Here is a 21900-nt window from a genome sequence, read left to right on the forward strand (position 1 = left end):
ATGAGGGCAGAGGTACCTAGATAACCGTAAAGAGGAAGAGAAGTGGAAGGTTAAGGGAAGTGAGATGGAGGAAATGGATAAGAGGCTCCAGAAGGCTTTCTGGGGGACAGGAGGTGGGGGGAGGCTAAGATCATGGACCTTTAATTGAGATGAGTAACTAGCTGACCTGGGAAAATCATCTAGTCCTCCTTTTTCTCTGGCTGAAGATCAGACCACGTGGATCAATCACTTTCTGGAGACCCTTCCCAATTCTTATCTTTTAGCACTTTTGACTCAGTTGATAGGTTCCTTAGTCAGCAGTCTGCCCAACAATTTATTCTAATGTTTGTTTGCCCAGACATTTACATTGTTTGTAAGTTGCCCTTGTTAGGTACAAATGGGCTTTAAAATATCTGTGAGAAAAACAGAATTTTAAGATCCTGGAATTTTTGCAGAAGCTTTTGAAGCCCACTCATATAGTCTATCGTTGAATCTATGCTTATTTTACTTGAAAGGTGCTTTCTAGTCTTAAGAGTTCTCTGCTCTGTTTACCTGCTTCTATGAGTTTGCAGAATTGAACTGAAGCTGCTAGGAAATGAGATGCCTGCTACTGACCAAACAAGAGCGTCTACAACGCTTTGAATCCTGAGATTCTGGCAATGTCTCAGAGACAAGCGTCAGAAGACGGGCCTGGTGTCTAACTGGCCTCTCCCCAAGGAAGAAGAGGCCTAGCGTGTTCTCTTCTGATGATGTGGCACAAGCCCGGAGACTAGGTGACAGACAGCATGTTTGCTCAATTGATTATAAAAACAGAAACTTACAGAATCAGTTGGAACTCGCTCTCGAAGATCAAATAGTGCAGAGACGGCTAAGGACGTGTGCTTTATTTTCTGTAAATAAAGGCCCAGGTTTCCTGAACATTGTCCAGAGAACCAATGTGGAACTCTGACACATGGATCCTAAGAACACTTGATGTCTTTGCCTGTCAAATTACTCACCCACGTGATTTAATGAGCATTACTTGATGATTATTATCAAGCTAGCAGCGGATAGGTAGAATCAGCTATCTTGTGGGAGAATCTAGCTCATTTGCGTTTAGTCTTTTTAGTTCAATGTTTATCAGAAGCAAGGACAATGACCCAAATGAGAAGCAATGTATTGGAATCCTGGTATTGGTTAAGAATACTGAAATACCGTGGACTTGCCGGAAGAAGGAACAAACCTTTCCGGGATGAATGGTCCTTATAAGCATGATGACAAGACTTTGCCTCATAGTCTATGGATATGTGATCAGGAAAACCAATCAGTCCCTGTACAAGGACATCATGCTGGGTGACATGGGGGTGGAGGGGGTCAGTGAAACAGAGGTAGCCCCTCAACAAGATGGACTGCCACAGTGGCTGCCAGGATGGATAAAAGGCTTCTTTGATATTCGTCAGCAAGTGCCTCAAGATCTTCTCAATCTAAGCAAGAAGGTTGTGTCATCTGCATATCACAGACTGTTAATAATCTTCCTCCAATCCTGATGTTGTATTCTTCTTTTGCATTTGACCTTCTCAGACGATTTGCTCAGCACACAAATTGAAAACGTGTCGCGAAAGGCACTGCTGACACACACCTTTGCTGATTTTCCTTTGATCTATTCAAACAACTTCCTCTAGGTCCATGTACAGGTTCCTACGTGAGCACAAGTAAGTGTTCTGGAATTTCCATTCTTCACAGTGCTTTCTGGAGCTTGCCTTTTCAGAGTCAATACAGCACAGGGAAACATCTTTTGATATTCTTTTATTTTTAAAAAAAACATTGTATTAGGGGCTCATACAACTCTTATCACAATCCATACATATACATACGTCGATTGTATAAAGCACATCTGTACATTCTTTGCCCTCATCATTTTCAAAGCATTTGCTCTCCACTTAAGTCCTTTGCATCAGGTCCTCTTTTTTCCCCCTTTTTCCCCCTCCCTCCCTGCTCCCCCCTCCCTCATGAGCCCTTGATAATTTATAGATTATTATTTTGTCATATCTTGCCCTATCTGGCATCTCCCTACACCCCCTTCTCTGTTGTCCATCCCCGTCACATGTAGATCCTTGTAATCAGTTCCCCCTTTCCAAACCACTCACCCTCCACTCTCCCAGCATCGCCCCTCACACCCGTGGTCCTGAAGGTATCGTCCACCCTGGATTCCCTGTGCCTCCAGCCCCCTATGCACCGGTGCACAGCCTCTGCCCTATCCAGCCCTGCGAGGGAGAATTCGGATCCTGGTAGTTGGGTTGTAGTATTCTCTTCTTTCAGCCAAGATCCACCTGACGTCACCAGTGATATCCTTTCTGCCACATTTTCTTCTGATGCTGGCTGGAATTTCTTGCAGTCTTTGGCTGATGACCAGTTGGAACCATTTTTAAATATCACTAGCGTCATTCTACTTGAATGTGATACTAATGATATCTTTTTCCAACTTTTCTCCATTCTGTTGGGTCAGCGTTTGTGGGGTCCAGGAGGCTAGGCACACATAAAAATGTCTTCTACTCTGTTGGACACATAGCTGTCTCCAAAGTTCTTGGCATAGATGAGTGAGTACTTCAGCTAGTGGAATCTTTTCCATTGGTGTCTATCAAATCCTGCAGCCATTGTGTTAATCCATCTAATTGTTGGTTTTTCTCTTTTTACCCGACCCTGCTCTTTACCAAGCATAATATCCTTTCCAGGGCCTGCTCTTTTCTGATACTATGCCAAAAGTACATGAGATGAAGTCTCACCATCATTGTTCCTAAGGAGATTTCTGGCTGTAGTTTTTCCAGTACAGGTTTGTGTGTTCTTCTGGCAGTCCACATTATTTTCAACGTCCTTCACTACAATGTAAAAGGTTTGCTCTGTGAGAGACCCTGGGGGGAAAGTGAAAAGACAAGCCAGAGTCCAAGAATCATCAACGAAATGAGAAAGAAAACGCACTGCCATCACGTTGATGCCAGCCCGCAGCAACACTCCAGGGCAGGGTAGAACTGGCCCCGGGAGTTTCTAAGGCTCAAATTCATTTCAGAAGTAGAAAGCTCCATCTTTCTCCCAGTGAGCAACCAGGTACTGACATCATGTCACCTGGAAGAACATCATGTGTGTGAATATGGCTGGGGCCCCAGCAACAATGGCCTCAACAAGGGGACACAAAGAACCGCCTCAGCTCCGGTCATTATTCTTTCTGTCCAGGCAGTGGGCCCTGAAGTCCAACCCAGGAATCGGAAACAGGTGCACTAAAGGGAAGGCCAAGCTGACAGAGCTATGCCTGATCACAGCACCACGATGATTTGTTTTCTAATGCACTTTTCAAGGTTCTGAAAAATTAGAAAGCCACCATTGAAAATGGCCCTGTTAGTTCCCTTCAGTGAGATAAAGCAGCTTTCTCCTGAGCATCGTCAACAGGAACGCATCTGGAATCGGTAGGTCACAGGAAGGAGTCCTACCGAAGCAAAGCCTTTAGGAAAGGCAAAGTTCTGTTTTCTGTGTTTTACTGGAACAACTCCTCATAGCTCGAACTTATAAATAGAACTATATAATTAATAACAATTAATAATTCTCAGGAATGTGTTGAGTGGGGTTGACTAGAAAAACAAATCCAGTGACACTCTTATATGTGAAAGAAAGACCTTTATATCATGAAGAAATTATATATCAAGAAAACACCCCTTTGCAATCCAACTCAAATCCATAAGTCCAATATTAGCCCATACATTCAGTGATATCTCAGCAGGTGGATGCTAAATCTTACAGATCCAATGGTGGATGCATCTCCAGGGCTCTGGAAGCAACCAGAGTTGGGCAGCAGGAAGGTGCATGCAAAAGCAAATGGAAAGGGTTGCAGGACCTTCCTATGAGGAAAGCTATACCCACAAGGAGGCAAAAACAGACTGTGACCTGACAGACAGGTAGAATACCTCCCCCTACTCTTTATACATCTTCAAGTTGACATTAAATTATGTAACTTCCACAGGGAATAATTTCATTGGAATTCACAGACTGTGCCCAAAAGTCCATGTCAGGAATTCCAACTAGAAAGGGTGAGCATTTTTTGGGTTCTCAAAATTACCTTGAAGATTGTTCAACATCTAAGACAAGAAAGATTTCTTGAGAAGTCTGGGGAGGGCGAGGAACAGTGTATAATACCTTAGGCTGCCAAAGAGACCCCAAATCTCAAATAAAATGTAAGGACAACATTTATTAAGTCCCAAAGAACACAAAAACAGATACATCATCAGGGATATCATTAGCATGTGGTTGTAATGCATCCAAGGATTGACAGAGAAACAGAGACTTAAATAGGACATGAGAGGGCAAAAAAATGTCACAAAACCATAATTGGTGGCAGAGCAATACATCACAGTGTCAACCAGGGTCAGAGAAGTGAGGAAAGAGATGCATAAGGCATGCAAGATGTTCAAGACAGAGCTTACAGGATTGATCGAGGCTCCTTCAACCAAGGAAGTCAGGGGTGACTGATGACCATGCGAACTTAATACCCAGAAGTTTGATCAGGAGCATGCCCAGGAAAGGTCTTAAGAGAGAGTGCCCTGCCTCTCTGAGGTGCCATAGCAACGCACTTTCTAATGTACTCTGCCCCAGGGCAAACCTATGCAGGCTGCTGCTTGATGGTCAGAAGGAATTCAGTGCCGTCTGAATCTACATCTAGACTCATAAATAGACTTAGCGCTTCCCCTGTAACTGTAGCCTTCCACACACTCAGTGCTCAGAAATTTACCCTCTAGTACAAGGGAATGTGAGTAAGCTGGAATTGGAACGTTGAGCTCATTGGTGTCGACAAAACCACCCCACTGTGTGATGTGTCCTACGTGATCAGAACCCAACTTCCCCAGCTGAGACAAGGGAATTTTCAGCAGCTGTAAAAGGAAGTACAGTCATACGTGCCTTCTGTTATAAATACTTATGTCACTAGGGTTAGATTAATTGCATTGAGAAATCAAAAGCTGATTTACTTGAAATACCATCCCTATGGGAGAGGCAGTAAGGAGCCAGGCATATATATTCAGGGTCTCAACCCTTCTTGACACACAGCTTTGCCAGCTCCCTGCCCAACTCAGCTTCTTCCAGGAACACAGGTAAGTGCTTCCAACCCCCCGGCTTAGCCACATGGGTTGGTTTTGTAAAATAGTAACAGCACTATGTTTGAAATCCTGCAATGATCTCCTTCCATGTGCTTGAATTTCCTGTACTCTGCCCTGGCAAAGTTAAACTAGCTGATTCTTTGAATTTTTGTCTTTTACCTAATCTCGTTATTTTGGAGCGACACATGGCCTCTTGGTAGCTCAGAGAGGACACTGCCTGACCTTGGTGGGAAGCAGAGAAGGGGCTCCTTGGAAGCTGGCTGGATGCAGTGCTCCAGGATCACTGCCTCAACATTGGTCGTCAAACCTTTCCTAGCAGACGTAGAACAGCCAGTGAGGAAGCAAAGATAGGATGGGATGCCGCTCTGGGGAGCGAGTCATTTCTCAGTGGCAAGGGGCAGCACTGTCCCCAGACTAGCTTTAGAAAGGAGGGTTCCTGCCTTCTACTGACCAAGAATGATCAGGAGAGGCACAGAATCTCCACATGAGCAAAGTGTAATAAAGTAAAAGGAGGAGGGGGAGGAGGAAGAAAAGGAAAAAGAGAAGCAATATCGAAATGTTGAAAGTGAATGTGGCAAAGAAAGCTGATGGTGCCCGGCTATCAAAAGAGATAGTATCTGGGGTCTTAAAGGCTTGAAGGTAAACAAGCGGCAATCTAGCTCAGAAACAACTAAGCCCACATGGAAGAACACACCAGCATGTGCAATCACGAGGTGTCGAAGGGAGCAGGTATACGGCATCATCAGAAAAAAAAAAATCTTACCATAGTGAATGAAGGGGGAAGTGCAGAGTGGAGACCCAAAGCCCATTTGTTAGCCGCTGGAGATCCCCTCGCAGAGGGGCCTAGGGAAGGAGATGAGTCAGTCAGGGTGCGATGTAGCATCGATGAAGAATACAGCTTTCCTCCAGTTCCTAAATGCTATCTCCGTCCAACTATCATGATCCGAATTCTACTTTGCAAGTCTGGATAGAGCAGACGATGTACACTGGTGCAGATAGGAGCTGGAGGCACAGGGAATCTAGGGCCGATGATTCCTTCAGGACCAGGAGTGTGAGGGACGATACTGGGAGGGTGGAGGGTGAGTGGTTTGGAAAGAGAGAACCGATTAAAAGGATCTACATGTGACCTCCTCCCTGGGGGATGGACAACAGAAAAGGAGGTGAGGGAGACATCGAACAGGGCAAGATATGACAAAATAATAATTTATAAATTATCAAGGACCAATGAGGGAGGGGGAGCGGGGAGGGAGGGGAAAAAAGAGGACTTGATGCAAAGGCCTTAAGTGGGGAGCAAATGCTTTGAAAAGGATGAGGGCAAAGAATGTACAGATGCATACAGTTGGTGTATGTATGGATTGTGATAAGAGTTGTAAGAGTCCCTAATAAAACGTTTTTTTAAAAGTGGGACAAATCTAAGGCTTAGTTGTACTAACAGGATGCATGAACAGTTATTCTTCAAGATGGATCCTGGAGGCAGGGGGTTCTGGTATCGGCCGGTAGGGCTTATTATGGGATGTCACACCTTCTTGCTGTGGTCCTTCATGGGAAAGCCTCCTTCTTTCTACGTGGTGGGCCATGGCCAGACCTAGATTTTATGTAAAACAACTTCTGGAGGAGATTCAATGCCCAACTGGCCCACTTGTTCCAGGATATGGGTTTTCATGCTCTTGTGTGGCTTTTAGCTCCCTTGCACCTTGGTTCTCAGTGCTGCTTGCCTGCAAGTTCTGCCCAGCTGCCATCTGTTTCCACGTGGTTCCCAAGGTGATTTAATTCAACAGCCCCCAGAAAGCACTTGATGGGAGAAAGATGAAGCATTCTAGCCCGTAAAGAGTGACGATGGTCAGGGAAACCCCCAGGGGCAGTTCCACCCGGTCCTCTAGGGCCACTCTGGGTCCACAAAGTTTTGGGGGCAGGGAATTTGAAGAGAATACTTGAGGTCTCTCCAGGGATATTGTCAGGGTGGGGAGGGAGTGGGGGTGTTTGAGACACCTTGCTGTGTCAGCTCTTCTAAAAATAGCAATATCGCTCAATATGAATCCACCCATTTTCACAGTGAAAGTCTTATAAAGTGAAAAAGAAAACTAGTCCTTGCCAAAATTGACCCACTCCAGGTATAAGTCATTCTCCTTTAAGATGAATTCTGTTTAATGTAATGTTTTGTTCAGTTAAGCCGTTAGGAAATGTATCTGATGTTTTCCCAGGATTCCGAACCACCCGAGGACGCCATGGAGTCACTCAGTGAGGCAAACACCCGCTTTGGGTTTGATATGTTCCAACAGATGAGGAAGTCGAAGGAGGGTAACATCTTCTGTTCCCCACTAAGCATCTCCTCAGCTCTGGCCATGGTCTCTTTAGGTGCAGCCAACTCCACGGCCTTACAAATGGAGAAGGTAGGTGTGGGCTTGTAGTAGGGTTGCCTGTTGGGGTGGACTGTGCTCTGTCACCTCACTGGCCAGGTGGTGGGCTTGGAGGTTCACGCAGGAGACCGGACAGACAGCCTCTCTGAAGGGAGAACCCTGAGGGCTAGATACGGCAGCCCTCCCCAAATGGCTCATGTATCTCCTGGTTTGGACCTAAACTTTGTTGGGGAACTAGATTGGCCTTCTACACTCTCCCAATCATCAGAGAGGAGGTGTAAATGCAAAGCCTTCTGAGAGAGGGGATCCTTTGACTTAGAGACCTGAGAAACATTAGCAGGTGTTTACTCCGAAAGAATGATGGGAACCAGTGAAAGAAAGAGGAAGGCAGGGTATCAGGCTAGACCAGCCCCTAACACATCACCATGGTCCGGTAGGCACAATTGTACATTAATAATAAGTAAAGATCATTGTAAAGTCATAGAGAGCATGAGAGATAGAAGAGATTGAAATAAAGGAGTGAGACACATTTCAGGGTAGCATGCTCACTTAAGCCTCAGTTGGTGGACCAAGTGGAGATAGAGAGAGAGAAAAAAAACAGAGAGAGAGAGAGAGAGAGAGAGAGAGAGAGAGAGAGAGAGAGAGAGAGAGAGAGAGATTTATTGCTAACCAAGGCATTTAAATCTCTGGTGACTTGCAAGTCCCTAATTAGAGGTGAAGACATATGTCTCAGGAAAGGGTGTGCTATAGGTAATACAGTAATGGGAGCGGGGTGATCTAGGGGTATCCATGCAATAGGAAGGGGAGGTATTGGGGTACACATGTGACAAGATGGGTGGATCCTAGATTCAGGGAGGGAGCTTAATTTTGGATACCACTGAGCTGGTTTGACCTGTTCCCTGGCTCACTATAGAAACCATTATCAGTAGGGAGTAAACCCCACCTATAGGGACCAAAGTGATGACTGCAAGCCTTTAGGGAGAAGAAGCTCATTGTCCTTAACAGCAAGGAGTTGGCTCCACCTGTGGTGGGCCTAGACTGCCTCCAGGGAGGTAACTTGACAATCATTTACCATTCCCTGACAGCAGTGTCCTAAGTCTTACAATGTGAGAGAAATCTTTTTTTCCCACAGGAGAGAGGTGACCAAAGAAATGGTTTTTTTAAAATGGCCAGTGACATACTTTCCTGTGGCTTTTGTTTTCCCAAAGAGAGAAGACACTGGCATTTTTATGCACCTGTATGTTTGTGTTGATCTTAAGAGTACAGTTCTCTTGTCCCACTTCCTCTCTCCAGGTCCTCCACTTTGATGAGGTCTCAGGAAGCCCCTCATCAGACACTGCAAAAGGGCAGGTGAGTCACATAGCTCTAGGACTAGACTGACAGATCTCCACTGGGGGAGAGTGAGGTCAGGGGGAAAACTGAGGGAAATGTCACCAAAAGTGTGAAACGGCCATTTGGGAAGGAACTTTGGGGAAACTGAGAAAATTTTGTAGGGAGTTTTTTTTTTCTTCACATTTTGAGTCATGTATTGTTAAGAGATTTCCAAAGGTAACCCAGAGTGGTTGGCTTCCTATTTTTGGTTAACAGAAAGATACTCAGTCTTGTACTGAAGAGCCAGAGCATAGGAGACAGACATTCTGGGTTCAAATCCCAGCTTCCTCACTGCTCTGAGCCCCAGGGAGCTCCTTCCAGAAGCCCAGCGGTCAGAAGAAGAGCTGCCATGTTAAACTGGAAACTCTCTCGGTCCTGAATGTGTAACAGTTCAGGGTCAGGTTGGAGTCCTGGGCTGCGGACCAAAAGGTCAACAGTTCAAGCCCACCAGCTGCTGAGAGGAAGAAGAATGAGATTGTCTGATCCTTTGAAGATTTACCGCCCCAGAAACACACAGGACAGTTCTACTCTGTCCCATAGGGCCATGATGAGTTAGAATTGACTAGATGACCGTGAGTTGTTGAAAGTCAGGTAGATTAGGGGTAAACAATAGTTGTACGCAGAGCACTAACACAAAAATGTACTTACAAGTAAGGGATGGTTCTTCAAATAAACTGGCCACTTGTCTGCTCTCAATTGGAACATTTCTGAGAAACAAAAATAGTCCTAGGGAAGGTCAGCTACATATTCTAGACTGCTAAGCGTTTTTGTTTTTTATTTTTCTTGCTTTTTGAAGAATCAAGGTGGAAAATACCTAACCACAATTACTTAGGAAAGTTCAAAGTAATCCAGAGGCCACAGATCCCCAAGATTAACGAACCAGACCTAACAGAAGATCTTTAGAAAACCCACATTCTACCCACAACACAACCATCAACCAGTCACTGTGATATCCACACTGGAAAAAAAACCTGGTTAACATAGGACCTGACTAGCTGGTTTCTCACAAAAGGAGACGCCCTGACAGTTCTGAAGAGCTGACGCTCTTTTCCAATGAACCTTGTCCAGCAAGTAGCTAACCGCAATCAACTGTCTTTCAGACATTGCCATCAGTAGAGACTTTGGGACAAAGTTTCATCACATAGGTATAAGACCCATTTCAAATCTGACAGCATCTGTTAGGTACCTACCACATGGCAGGAGCTGAATTTGCCCTGGGGATTTATGTAAAGAAAACTTGGTACTGACACGGCAGGACCTCACAGTCTAGATCAAGACTGACCTAAGCGCGTAACACTCGTGACACTAATATCATTGCCATCAAATACTCTAAACCACTGATTCTCTCCCAGGGACTCTTTGGGCCCATGAGGGAACATTGGGCAGTGTCTGAAGGCAGATTCCTTTTGTCATAACTGGGGTGAATGGGTGCTACTGGCATCAAGAGTGTGAAGGGCACACACGCCACGAGTCATCCTGAAATGCCCGGCAGAGGACAACACCTCAGAGCACAAGCCCATCGCATCGTTTGTGTCAAGGATGAGAAATTGTGTTCTCAACAAAATAAATTACAAAGATAGGAGAGTGCTATGCCTTCCTCTATGGAGCAGCTTGAGAATGTCCCATTGAGCTCTGTGGGAATGCCTCACCCAAGCACCCCAAGCACTTGCTGTTCCTTCACTCAGGAGGCAGCCTTCGCCCAGGAGGAAATCACGGTGAATGTGAATTAGAGGATAGCATCATTGAATGGGTGTGGCAGGGCTTCGTGTCACAACATAATGATGAGATCTGACCTTTCGGTAAGAGAGCCACCTTCCCAGTGGCGGCTAGGAGTCAAATATGGACCTTGCTCTAAGGAGCGTGCAGTTTGGTTGGAAGGCTGGGGTTATCCATGGCACATGTGAAAGGATAGTTCAGCAGCTGAAAGCATTATGTTCCTTGGGCATTCAAAACAGAGAAGATCATGTCAGATAGAGCAAGAAGGAGGAGCTTAAACACCAAGTGTCAAAGTATCAAAGCTTCCCGAGGGTTAGATGTAGATGTAGTAGACTTGGCATGGGTGTGCTTTTTACCTTGTCAGGGTAATTGAATAAACTTCATGTTTGATGTTAGCAGATGGCGAAGAAAGAGAATGTGCATTCACTATTTCAAAAGCTTCTGATTGAACTAAATGACCCCACTGACGCCTATGAGCTGACCATTGCCAACAGGCTCTATGTAGAACAAAAGTACAAGTTGCTTCAGGTAAGTCTCACGGGGCTTTCCAACCCTCTCACCTGCTTCCTGAGTCCTACAGAAGAGAGGGGGTCAGAGAAAACCAGTAGATTCACTTGTGAAGTGCTTACCCACGAGACTCAGGTCCTTGTATATATTGCGGCCCACTGGAGGCCAGTGTAGGAACCCTCATGGAGTAATGAGTTGGACATTGGGCTGAAAACCTCAAGGTCAGCAGTTCTAACTCACCAGAAGTTCCTGTTCCCATAAGGAGATTTACGTTCTCATAAGGAGATTTGAAGCTTTCTGTTCCCGTAAGGAGATTGACGACCTAAGGAACCCCAAAGGGCACTTAAACGCCTTCCTGTGGGCTCGCTATGAATGAGAATCAGCGGGCAGGAACTCTTGGGTTAGTGCTGGCAGTTTGAAATCAGTCCATAATCTAAAGATTGATGCTCTGAACCTGCTGAGCAGCTCTGTGATGGAAATGCCCAACAAATCCTCCCCTGTAAAGATGGTGCAGTGATTGCTGGAAACTCTCAAGTCCATTCCAACCCATGGCCACCCTGCAGGATAAAGCACGGCTGGGTCATCAGGGTCACAGCTGAGCAAACCCAATGGAGCATTTCAACTCATGAACACATGGGTTGCCTTGAGTTGGCATTGAGTTGATGGTAATGGCCTTTTGAACTATCATGGAACTGACCGGGAAATCTACCCAGAAAGGATGGATTATGGGTTATCTCATAAAGTCAGAGGGGAGGTTGGGCTGTGTCATTAATGTACCAGTACCAATTAGCGCACACAGAAATGGAATAAAATTTGGTGTGGAATGATTCAAGAAATATGTAATGAATTGAATATTGATAGGATGGGCATACTTGAGTGTGGCTTGGGAACATTGGGAAATACAGGGAACTATTGACTTCCCGGGTGGAAGAGATAAGGCAAGATGAGAACATTTCGAACGACCCCTGGAAAACGAATGCTTAAGCCAAACCATACTTTCAGACTTTTGAAGCCCCTTCTCTTCCGGCTTTTCTACAGATGTTACTGCCCTTTAGTGTTCCGTTCTCAATCCAGCCTTCCCTGTCCTTTCATGCGAATACATCACATCTCTAGAAACATGTGCATGGAGCATTCGATAATCACTTGCCCAGTCTCCAGGCCTGTTTCCTATATCATGCTGGGATTTGAAACCATTTCATTTAGCTCTATTGATCCATTTATTACTCATTTCTTTCTTCCCATCTCAAAGAAATACTTGGATGATGCTAAGAAATTTTACCAGTCCGGTGCAGAAGCAGTTGATTTTGGAAAGGATGCAGAAAAAAGCCGACAGGACATTAATGCCTGGGTGGAAAAGCAAACACATGGTAGGTGAGGGTGGGTTGCTCGTCACAGAAGCATTTCTTAAGCACCCACTGCAGGTACAGCTCTGTGCCTGATGCTGCGTGTGGACCAGCAGTGACAGGGCTGAGGCTGGGAGGACTGTGGAAATGGATGCTTCAGAGTCCAAAGGATAGGGCTGAGCACAGAGGATGCGGAAAGCCCTGAAGATGGTGGGAGACTGAAAAATAGTGGGGAAAGCGAGAGGATCAGAGGATGGCAGTTACATGGAAGCTCTAGTGGGGAGAAGGTGCACATGGATGCAGGTGACAATATCTTGGTGGCTCCCCAGTCTCCTCTAACCCTCATCTTGGATTCACATCTTTTTCTTTAAATCAGAGCCGTCGGTTCTGAATCTGGATCCTTTGAAGAAAATGCTCAATAAATTCACTGCCATCTGATCAGTTCCTACTCACAGAGACCCTGTGGGACAGAGTAGAAATGCCTCTATGGAGTTTCAATGCTGTAAATGTTATAGGAGTACAAAGCTTCATCTTTCCCCTGAAGAGCAGCTGGGGCTTTGAACTGCTGAACTTGCAGTTTGCACATGAACATACAACCTACTACTCTACCAGCAGGTTGACTTCCCCCTATAGACAGAAAACAAGCAATTCTCCTATAAATCGCTCTTCTTGTCACTGTCCTTGGACCACTCACATCTCCATCCATATGCCAGCAAGGACCCTCAAAGCTGAGAGCACAACAAAGTCTCCATCATGGGGACATGGTTACATCTCCACCATCTGCTATGAACCAAACTTAAAAGAATCCAAGATGAGCTCGATGATATAAAACAGCAGTCAGGTTCTCTATTATGAGACCAAAGGGGGGGTGGTCCAAACTGCAAAAGACAGACCAGGCAGTCTGCTTCCAAAGAAGTTACAGCCTTGAAAGTTCTACAGAGCAGTTCTACTACACACACACACAGAGAGAGAGAGAGAGAGAGAGAGAGAGAGAGAGAGATGCCCTAGGGTGAAATCAACTCAAAGGCAACCAAAAAGAGCAGCAGATATTCAGACTTCAAATAGTAGGAAAATGCCCCTGCCCCCTCCCCCTCCCAAGGGAGTGGTGTCTGACAGCAAAGGGCATTTGTTTCAGATGGTAGACGTCATACTATGTATCATTTTTTCAGTATGTGTGAAATCGCCCATAGAAATCACCCTGGTCTTTCCCATCACAATCAGAGGTGACCTTTACAGTCACAACGGGGATGGGCTCTTACCTGGCTGGCACCACAAAGAAAGCTGCCCCTGGGACACTGCTGACTCTTGAGTTCCTAAAGTGGTCAGTCCAGTGAATAATCTATATTCAGTCACGACCACTTGCAAAATATCTTCCAGGCAAACCACGTAAAGCTTGCATGGCAGATCAGGGTAATACTTTTCTTCTTGTTTTTTAACAGGAAAAATCAAGGACCTCTTCCCTAAGGATTCCCTCAGCTCATCCACCATACTCGTCCTGGTGAATGCCATCTATTTTAAAGGGCAGTGGGACCGTAAATTTAAAAAAGAAATTACAGAAGAGGAAAAATTCTGGCAGAACAAGGTCTAGTCTACATCTTGCTTACATAATGTAATGTAACTATGTGAACTTGGGTGTTAACTTCACGTTCATGCCTCACAGAATGCACAGCAGTCGGTTGTTGTTGTTGTTTGGTGCCTTACAGCCAGTTCTGGCTCACAACTACCCAATCTGTGTACAACAGGGAAAAACACCACCCATTCCCTCACCGTCTGCACAATTGTTCTTCAGTCTGAGCCCATTGTTGCAGCTGCTGCATCCATCTATCTTGATCAGGCTCTTCCTCTTTGTTTGCCACCCCACGACTTTGCCAACAATGATGTCCTTCTCCAGGGACCAGCCTCTCCTGACAACATGTTCAAAGTACATGAGATGTTGTCTCACCGTCCTTGCTTCGAAGGAGCATTCTGGTTGTACTTCTTCCCAGACACGCCTGTGTCTTCTTTCGGCAGTCCATGGTACTTTAAATATTCTTCACCAATATCATAGTTCAGATGTGTTGATTTTTTTATCCCCAATCATCCTTAGTCAATGTCCAACATCCACATGCATATGAGGCAATGGAAAATGCCATGGCTTGGATCAAGCACACCTTAGTCCTCTAAGTAACATCCTTGTTTTTAAACCTTTGAAAGGTGTGGGGCAACAGATTGACCCACTGCACTGTGTACTTTGATCTCTTGATGGCTGATTACCTGAGCATTGATTGTGTGTCTAAACCAGATGAGGGCCCTGAAACCTCTGTATTTTCTCTGTTTATCATGATGTTAACTGTTGATCCTGTTGTGAGGATTTTGATCTTCTTGACATTGACTTGGAACCCGTACTGAAATCTACAATCCTTGATCTCCATTGGCAAGTGTTTCATGTCCTCACTTTCTTCTAACGAGGTTGTTTCATATGCATATCGCAGGTAGTTAATAGGACTTCCTCCAATCCTGATGCCACATTCTTCTTCCACATTCTTCAGTAATCAAATGTCTCTGATTATTTGCTCAGCATACCCTATAAATGAGAAGTTTAGTGAGAAGACACAACGTGATGCACACCTTTCCTGATTTGAAACCATGCAAAGTGCTCTTGATCTTTTTGCACAACTGCCTCTTGATCCGTACACAGGTTCCACATGAGCACAATTGTATTTTCCAGAATTCCCATCTCCTCAAGCCTTACAGTAGTTTTTAATGATCCGTAGCACCCAATGCCTTGGTATAGTTAATGAACCACAAGTAAACACCCTTCTGGCATTCTCCTCTTTTAGACAAGATCTACCTGACATCAGCAATGATAGCCTTGGTTCCACATCCTCTTCTGAGTCCACCCTGAACCTCTGCCAACTCCCTGTCAAAGTCCTGCTTCAAACGTTGTTGGATGATCTTCAGCAAAATTTTACTTTCATGTGATGTCGGTGATATTGTTCTGTAATGTATGCATTCTATTAGATCATCTTTCTTTGGAATGAGTACTAATATGGATTTCTTCCAGTCAATTGGCCAAGTAGCTGTTTTCCAAATGTACTGGCATAGATAAGTGAGTGCCTCCAGTGCTTCATCAGCTTACTGAAACACTTCAATTAGTATTCCATCAATATCTGGAGCCTTGATTCAGGCTAAGAATAGCTTGGACTTCTCCTTTTAGTACCTCTATTCTTGCTCAAATACCACCTATTAAAATGATTGAATGTCAACAGATTCTTTTAGGTACGGTCACTCAGTGTATTCCCTCCATCGTCTTTTGATACTTCCTGTATCACTGAATATTTTGCCCATAGAATCTTTTAATATGTAACTGGAAATAATTGAGCTTTATTGTTCTATCCTGGCCGATAAACACATGTGGGGTTAATTGGAGGTTGGAGAGATAAATGGCTCGGTGAGCCTTGCCTTTCTAGTTCTCAGGTCTCTTACTTTGTGATGGTCAGACCAAGGTGCAGGTGCCTTAGCCAGTTCCCTGTTTCAGCTCTCAAGGCTCACTTCCTGCAAGACGTCAGCCCTGTACCCTGGAGAAGCCATTGGAGCACGCTGCCAGCACTTAGATGCTTACACACTCAATGATCTGGCTTTCCTCCTACAGTTGGTGCCATTGCATGTGTTTTTGTGAGATGAGGAGGATTTTGTAGATTGGCGTCAGACATATGGGCTAATGTTGGATTTATGGACTTCAACAGCACTGAGTTTTGATTCTTTCTTAATGTTCACTTACCCTTTATATAAAACTCTCTCTTATACATCTATAAGATTCTGTAGATTTGTTTCCCTAGTTTACCCAGACTAACACATTATGTTACCTCTAGGCTTGATTTTTTTTCTTCAGTTTTTCTGTTTAAGATATGCTGCGTGTTTTCTTCCTTTTTGATTTTCTAACTCAAAATGTAGAGTAAGGAACAATGGGTAGAGAATGGAATGTCTCATGATGGTTACTTTGTTGTGTGTTTTACTTGTTGTTGTCATCGTCTTGTGATGTCATTTGCTCGAGATTTCTTGAAAAAGTTTTACACCGCAACCTAACCAAGAATAATCTCAAAATGTTATTCTAGAAAACGTTTATGGAATTTATACTTGGAAAAAATATTGTATATGGATAAGGACAATGAACATCAATATGCAAGCATGATTTAGAAGAAAAGATTCTGAACTTATTTTAAAATTTACACTTTGCTTCCTCCTGGTTGTATGACTTTGTTGAAGCTATACTTCTTCTCTGGCTCATCTTTGAGGATCTCTTGAAGGACCAAGACAACATGTTGGTCCCTGAGTCTCAAGTTCCCTTGTGACCATTTAGGAGGAAAGAGTATGGTGGTATCTCAATAATACTAACTTTTTAAAATCTTATACCTCCCTTTCTTTGTTTGTTTTACCATATTTATTTGTTGTAGGACACTAGCAAATCAGTGATGATGATGAAGCAAAGGGATTCCTTTAATTTGGCCTTCCTAGATGACGTGAAAGCCAAGGTCTTGGAAATACCTTACAGAGGCAAAGACCTCAGCATGTTTGTGCTGCTGCCAAATGAAGTCGATGGACTCCGGAAGGTAAACCTGACCTTTCAGTCTGCGGCCATGTTTCCTGGGACTGCGATGCTTGTGTGGGCTGTTTTGGAACCAATGCTTGCCAATTGGAAGTGTTAGATGGCAGAGCTTAAATATAGAACATGCCATTGCTTCTCTGCACACAGCCTGACAGGGAATTATTAAGGGAAACCTGGCACAGTAAAAGAAAGCAACTTGTATATATATCTGAAAGTGATAGACAGAACTGTAGGGAAAATTTACAAATATGTCATGCAAAAAAATAAAAGAAACAAATAAGGTGCAAACTCTACTTGCACGATCATATATATATATATATATATATATATATATATATGTATATATATATATATATATATATATATATATATAAAGAGGCAACATAAAAATGAATAGTTCACTCAGTACTCGGTGGGCAAAAGGAATAGTGATTATAGAATTCATTATAAAATTATTCAATACAAGGGATCTTTGTACTCAGGGTCGCCATAACAAAGTGTCACAAGTGGGGGGCAAAAACATCAGAAATGTGTGACCTCACAGTTATGGGGCCCAAAGTCCAAGTCACCGTGTCTGTAGGCCATGCTATTTTGGAAGGCCCAAGAAAACATCCTCAACCCCTGCTTCATCCAGCATCTCATGTCCCCTTCTGGTGGCAATTCTTGGCGACCCTGGCCGATCGATGTCTCACTGCAGTCTCAGCCTCTGTCCTCACCTGACACACTTCCCTCTGAGTGGGTCACAGTCACAGGGACTTGGGGTTAGGACTGTCACTAATCTTGTGCGGGGCACGTTATTGAACTCAGAATGTTTTCCTGTGTATATGATGGGTTTCCAAAAGGTCATAGAAAAATAGAACTAAAAGATCCAGGAAATTTTCCATGAATTTTTAAGCCCTTTCAGGTACACAGGCATCATATATATAAAATCATCAATGCTTTATAATACATGCATAATATATGTATAAATCATATGTGTTATATATAGTAGTTACATGCATAATTTATAATGTGAGTACATATGGTGTGTATACATATATTAGTAACATGTATATATTGTATATACAACAAATAAGATCTATCTTCTTGCATATGTATACAACATGCCATATATGCTACATTTCAGGACTGTGGCATAGAGTTATATCCTGGGCCTACTAAGTGCAAGTACAGCACCAAGCTCTCTTTGGGAGAAAGATAAGGCTTTCATTTGCATAAAAGTACAGCCTTAGAAAACCAAAAGGGTGGTTCCACATTCCTGTGGGGTCCTTCTAATCTGAGTCACCTAGATGGCAGTGGTTTGTCATTAAGAAAGAGCAGAGGGTCTTTGCAGAAGGGGAAGACCCTCAAGAAGATGCAATGACACAGTGGCGACAACAGTGTGCTCAAACATGACAGCAATTGTGTGGCTGTCACAGGACCAGCAGTGTTTCTTTCTGTTGCATTTAAGATCACAATGAGCCCGAACTAACTCCACAGCGCCTTAGGGCAATTGCATCATGCATTCATCTATCTGCTAGAGGAGTCTTCTGCATTTCACATTGATCGTTAAAAACTTTCCACCGCTTCGATTCAATGCTGTGTTGTGTGTCTAGGAATATTCATGTCTGTTCCTTTTTTCCATTGTTATAGATTGAAGACACACTCACTGTAGAAAAGTTTCTGAAGTGGACGAGCCCCTCATTTATGAAGGAGTCCAAAGTGGACTTGTCCTTACCCCGATTCAGAGTGGAGGATGAATATAGTCTCAGAACCATGCTAACAGCCCTGGGCATGGTGGATGCCTTTAGCCCACAAAAAGCTGACTTCTCCGGCATGACAGGGGGCAGGGACCTGGTGCTGTCGAAGGCCCTCCACAAAGCCTTTGTGGAGGTGAGTGAAGAGGGGACCGAGGCAGCAGCCGCCACGGGCGTAGTAGCGGTCCCGATGTCCTTACCCTACTATGAACCCTTCCACTGCGACCACCCTTTCATGTTCTTCATCAAGCAAAACGAGACCAACAGCCTTCTCTTCGTTGGCAGAATTGTTTCCCCCTAGCTGCTGCTAGCCCTTCACAACATGTTGAAAAGCTCAGTTTTCTTGAAGTAAAATCAATTCTAGAAACTACAGATTCTCCTTCAATCATTATCCTTTGTGATCCCTCCGCCACCCCGAAGGATGTAGTGGTTAAAGCCATAGATCTGTCAACCTCTCTTCACACACACACAAACACACACACACACACACACACCCATTTTTGTGCTTGTGGTTTCCTTTTCCCCGATGAATATTCCCATTGGAACAAAATACCACATTTCAAGAACGCATAAAGGACTCTTTCAACACTACATCTGCTCTTAGGAAGAGTTCTGTTGGTGTGGTGGGTTAAGAGTCAAGCTGCTAACCTCAAGTTCAATGGTTTCAAACCACTAGTTGTTCCTTAGGAGAATGATGAGGCTTTCTACTTCCATAAACAGTTATAGGCTCAGAAATCTTTGGGTGGGAGGGGAGGCCGTTCTGCTCTGCCAAATCAGGTCGCTGTGAGTCAAAATCATTCAGTGGCAGTGAGTATCTGCTCTTAAATTTGAAACAAGACTCCATTTGTGACTCCTAAGAACATCGCAAAAAACACTAGATCCTTAAATGCTTCACCAAGACTACTTGTTGCTTACCTTTATTTTCTTTCTAAACAGACTACCAGGGTTCCACCACACAGGGAAAAGGCAACTTGGGAATACATCAACCATGTAGATAGAAAACTTCACTATAAAGGTAGAAAAGGATGAGGCCAGATAAGTAGTGGGAGGCCAGCACTAGAAGGATTTTGTAGTCAAAAATAGCTTTCAGCCACGCCACAGACTGGCCTAGACAGGGAACGGTACAGCGAGTGAACTTTAGTCCAAGCAGCTAGAGGAAATCAAAGGGATGCCTGTGCCCTAGGGAAGGAGAGGGCAACAAAGGGAAGAGGGAGTGGGGAAGGGAGAAGGAGGACTGGGAATGGTCAGGACCAGAATAAAGGGGGAAGAGGAGTATCCAAGTCACCAAAGGACATGTATGTGAACTGTTGACTGGAAAACCTATTCTCACCCAAATCACAACATAAAGTTGTTCTTTTGTAAGCAATAGAAATTCACCATAGATTTTGTGGGTGGGTGGTTTTAAAAGGGGGGAACGCCATGACTGGGTTTACCCCTTGGAGAGACACAGCTGCCTCAAGCCAGTAGAGGAGTTGCTCTGAAGTGAACCCCAACTCGTGGAATCTGGAAGAATCTCAAGTAGAGCTTCACTTCGCAGGGTTTTCCCGCCAACCTGAGAAACCAGACGCAGTGCTATTGAGTAGATTCTGCCGCCGAGCAACCATCTAGCACAGGGTGGAAGTGCCCACTTTACAATGGTAGAAACCCTCACCTGACTCCTGAGAAGTAGGTGGTGATTTCAAACTGCTGACCTCACAGTTAGCAGCCCGACATATAGACTCCTAGTCATAGCCGTGATTTGTTGAAGGAAGATTTCCAGGCCTTTATTCCAAGGCACATCAGGATAGGCTTGAGCCGCAAACCTTTCCCCTAATGCAGCACCTCTCAACCTGTGGGTCGCAAACCCTTTGGGGGTCGAACGATTTTTGACAGAGGTCACTTAGAGCATCAGAAAACACATCTTTCTGATAGTCTTAGGAACCCAGACACCACTCCTGTATCCTTCTCCAGGCGGGTCTGTCCCATGCAGATACGCCCACCGAAGAGCACGCGGTTTGAAGACTGTGACCCATGCTACACCATGCTTCAAGACAAAATTTCAACTATTTGTCAATAGAAATCAATATTTCACAATATATAATGACATGTTTTGCGATTAATCACTATGCTTTAATTATGTTTAATTTGTAATGATGTAAATACATCCTACATATCAGATATGTATTTATATGATGATTCATAACAGCAGCAAACTAACAGCGATGAAGTAGCAACGAAATAATGTTATGTTTGGGGGTCACAACAAATGAGGAACTGTATTAAAAGGTTGCAGCATTAGGAAGCTTGGGAAGCACTGCCCGAATGGTTGATCACTTAACCTCTCCTGCCAGGCAGGGCTCCTCTCTCTGTGCCAAGAAGGCAAGGGGCACAGTGGGAGGCGATCACCTCCTGAGGAACAAAAGGGCAAGAAGAAGACCCGTGGAGCCATGTGCAGGAAGTTACAGGCAGGGGATATTGGCAAGAGATCACATGTGAGAAAAGGGAGAGGCAGAGGATGAGAGACACATCCAAGGGTGTGCCTTCGACAACAGGGGGATGGAAGATTTTGTTGTGAACAGAAGATTGTGTGTTTATACTTAATCACATATTGACTCAAGGTCCCTTTCAAAACCAGAAGCTGGCGGCATCTGAAATTTTGTAGGAAATGATGGTGTTTCATTAGAACTGACTAGTCATTTCTGTAATTACTTCCTCCATAAAAATGTTTTCTTGCCTCTACATTTTTAACGAACAGACATTTTAGGAAAAGCAAAGCTGGAATCTGTGCAAGGCATTCACATATGGCCCGTCGTCTCGCGGCAGGTCATGGTGGAGGAGGGAAGCGTGAATGCTGCTCTGTAGCTCCCACTCTCCGTGCGCATGCACACCAGTGACCTTAGAGTATGGTAGAAGCAGCAGGTCCGGGACATCCTGGGGGCCCTACTTCCACCAAAGGGAGATGGGCACACCGGCAGTACTAGAGCCTATCCCTCCACCTGCACCCCATATTCTCCAGAGCAAGTCCCTGATGGAGCACAGGGTTGTTCTGTGTGTCTTTGTTTGGGTGGGTGGGGCAGGGGGTGCTATCCAAATACACAAATGCAAGACCAAAATGGAACTCAAGGTAAGCACTTGCAAAGGTCCCTGAGTCTCTGGTGATCTCTTCAAGGAGGGATGGAGAGGAAGTTTGCATAGATGTAAATGTGTAAG

At 44.4% G+C, this 21900-nt stretch overlaps 1 protein-coding gene across 2 annotated transcripts; it reads left to right on the plus strand.

Annotated features, from left to right (window-relative positions):
- Positions 1-4933: 4933 nt before the first annotated feature.
- On the plus strand, positions 4934-19083 carry SERPINB3 (serpin family B member 3). 2 transcript variants are annotated; one of them, XM_075532932.1, is made up of 8 exons: positions 4934-5090; positions 7298-7486; positions 8747-8803; positions 10937-11068; positions 12297-12414; positions 13830-13972; positions 16824-16979; positions 18608-19083. In XM_075532932.1, exons 2-8 carry the CDS (start codon positions 7322-7324, stop codon positions 19010-19012), a joined length of 1176 nt encoding a protein of 391 aa, XP_075389047.1. In that variant the 5' UTR covers positions 4934-5090; positions 7298-7321; the 3' UTR covers positions 19013-19083. The 2 variants fall into 2 exon arrangements, with proteins under 2 accessions (XP_075389047.1, XP_075389048.1); XM_075532933.1 differs by having other exon boundaries at positions 4935-5090; positions 10940-11068; positions 18608-19082.
- Positions 19084-21900: the final 2817 nt, after the last annotated feature.

This window comes from Tenrec ecaudatus, chromosome 15 (genome assembly GCF_050624435.1).
Source record: "Tenrec ecaudatus isolate mTenEca1 chromosome 15, mTenEca1.hap1, whole genome shotgun sequence".
Taxonomy (NCBI): domain Eukaryota; kingdom Metazoa; phylum Chordata; class Mammalia; order Afrosoricida; family Tenrecidae; genus Tenrec; species Tenrec ecaudatus.

What these genes read in the sequence shown, in the direction of transcription:
- SERPINB3 (XM_075532932.1), top strand. Translation starts at nt 7,322, where the DNA reads ATGGAGTCACTCAGTGAGGCAAACACCCGCTTTGGGTTTGATATGTTC. An exon ending in AAAAATTCTGGCAGAACAAG is followed by an intron (nt 13,973 to 16,823) that starts GTCTAGTCTACA and finishes TATTTGTTGTAG; the next exon opens with GACACTAGCAAATCAGTGAT. An exon ending in AAGTCGATGGACTCCGGAAG is followed by an intron (nt 16,980 to 18,607) that starts GTAAACCTGACC and finishes CCATTGTTATAG; the next exon opens with ATTGAAGACACACTCACTGT.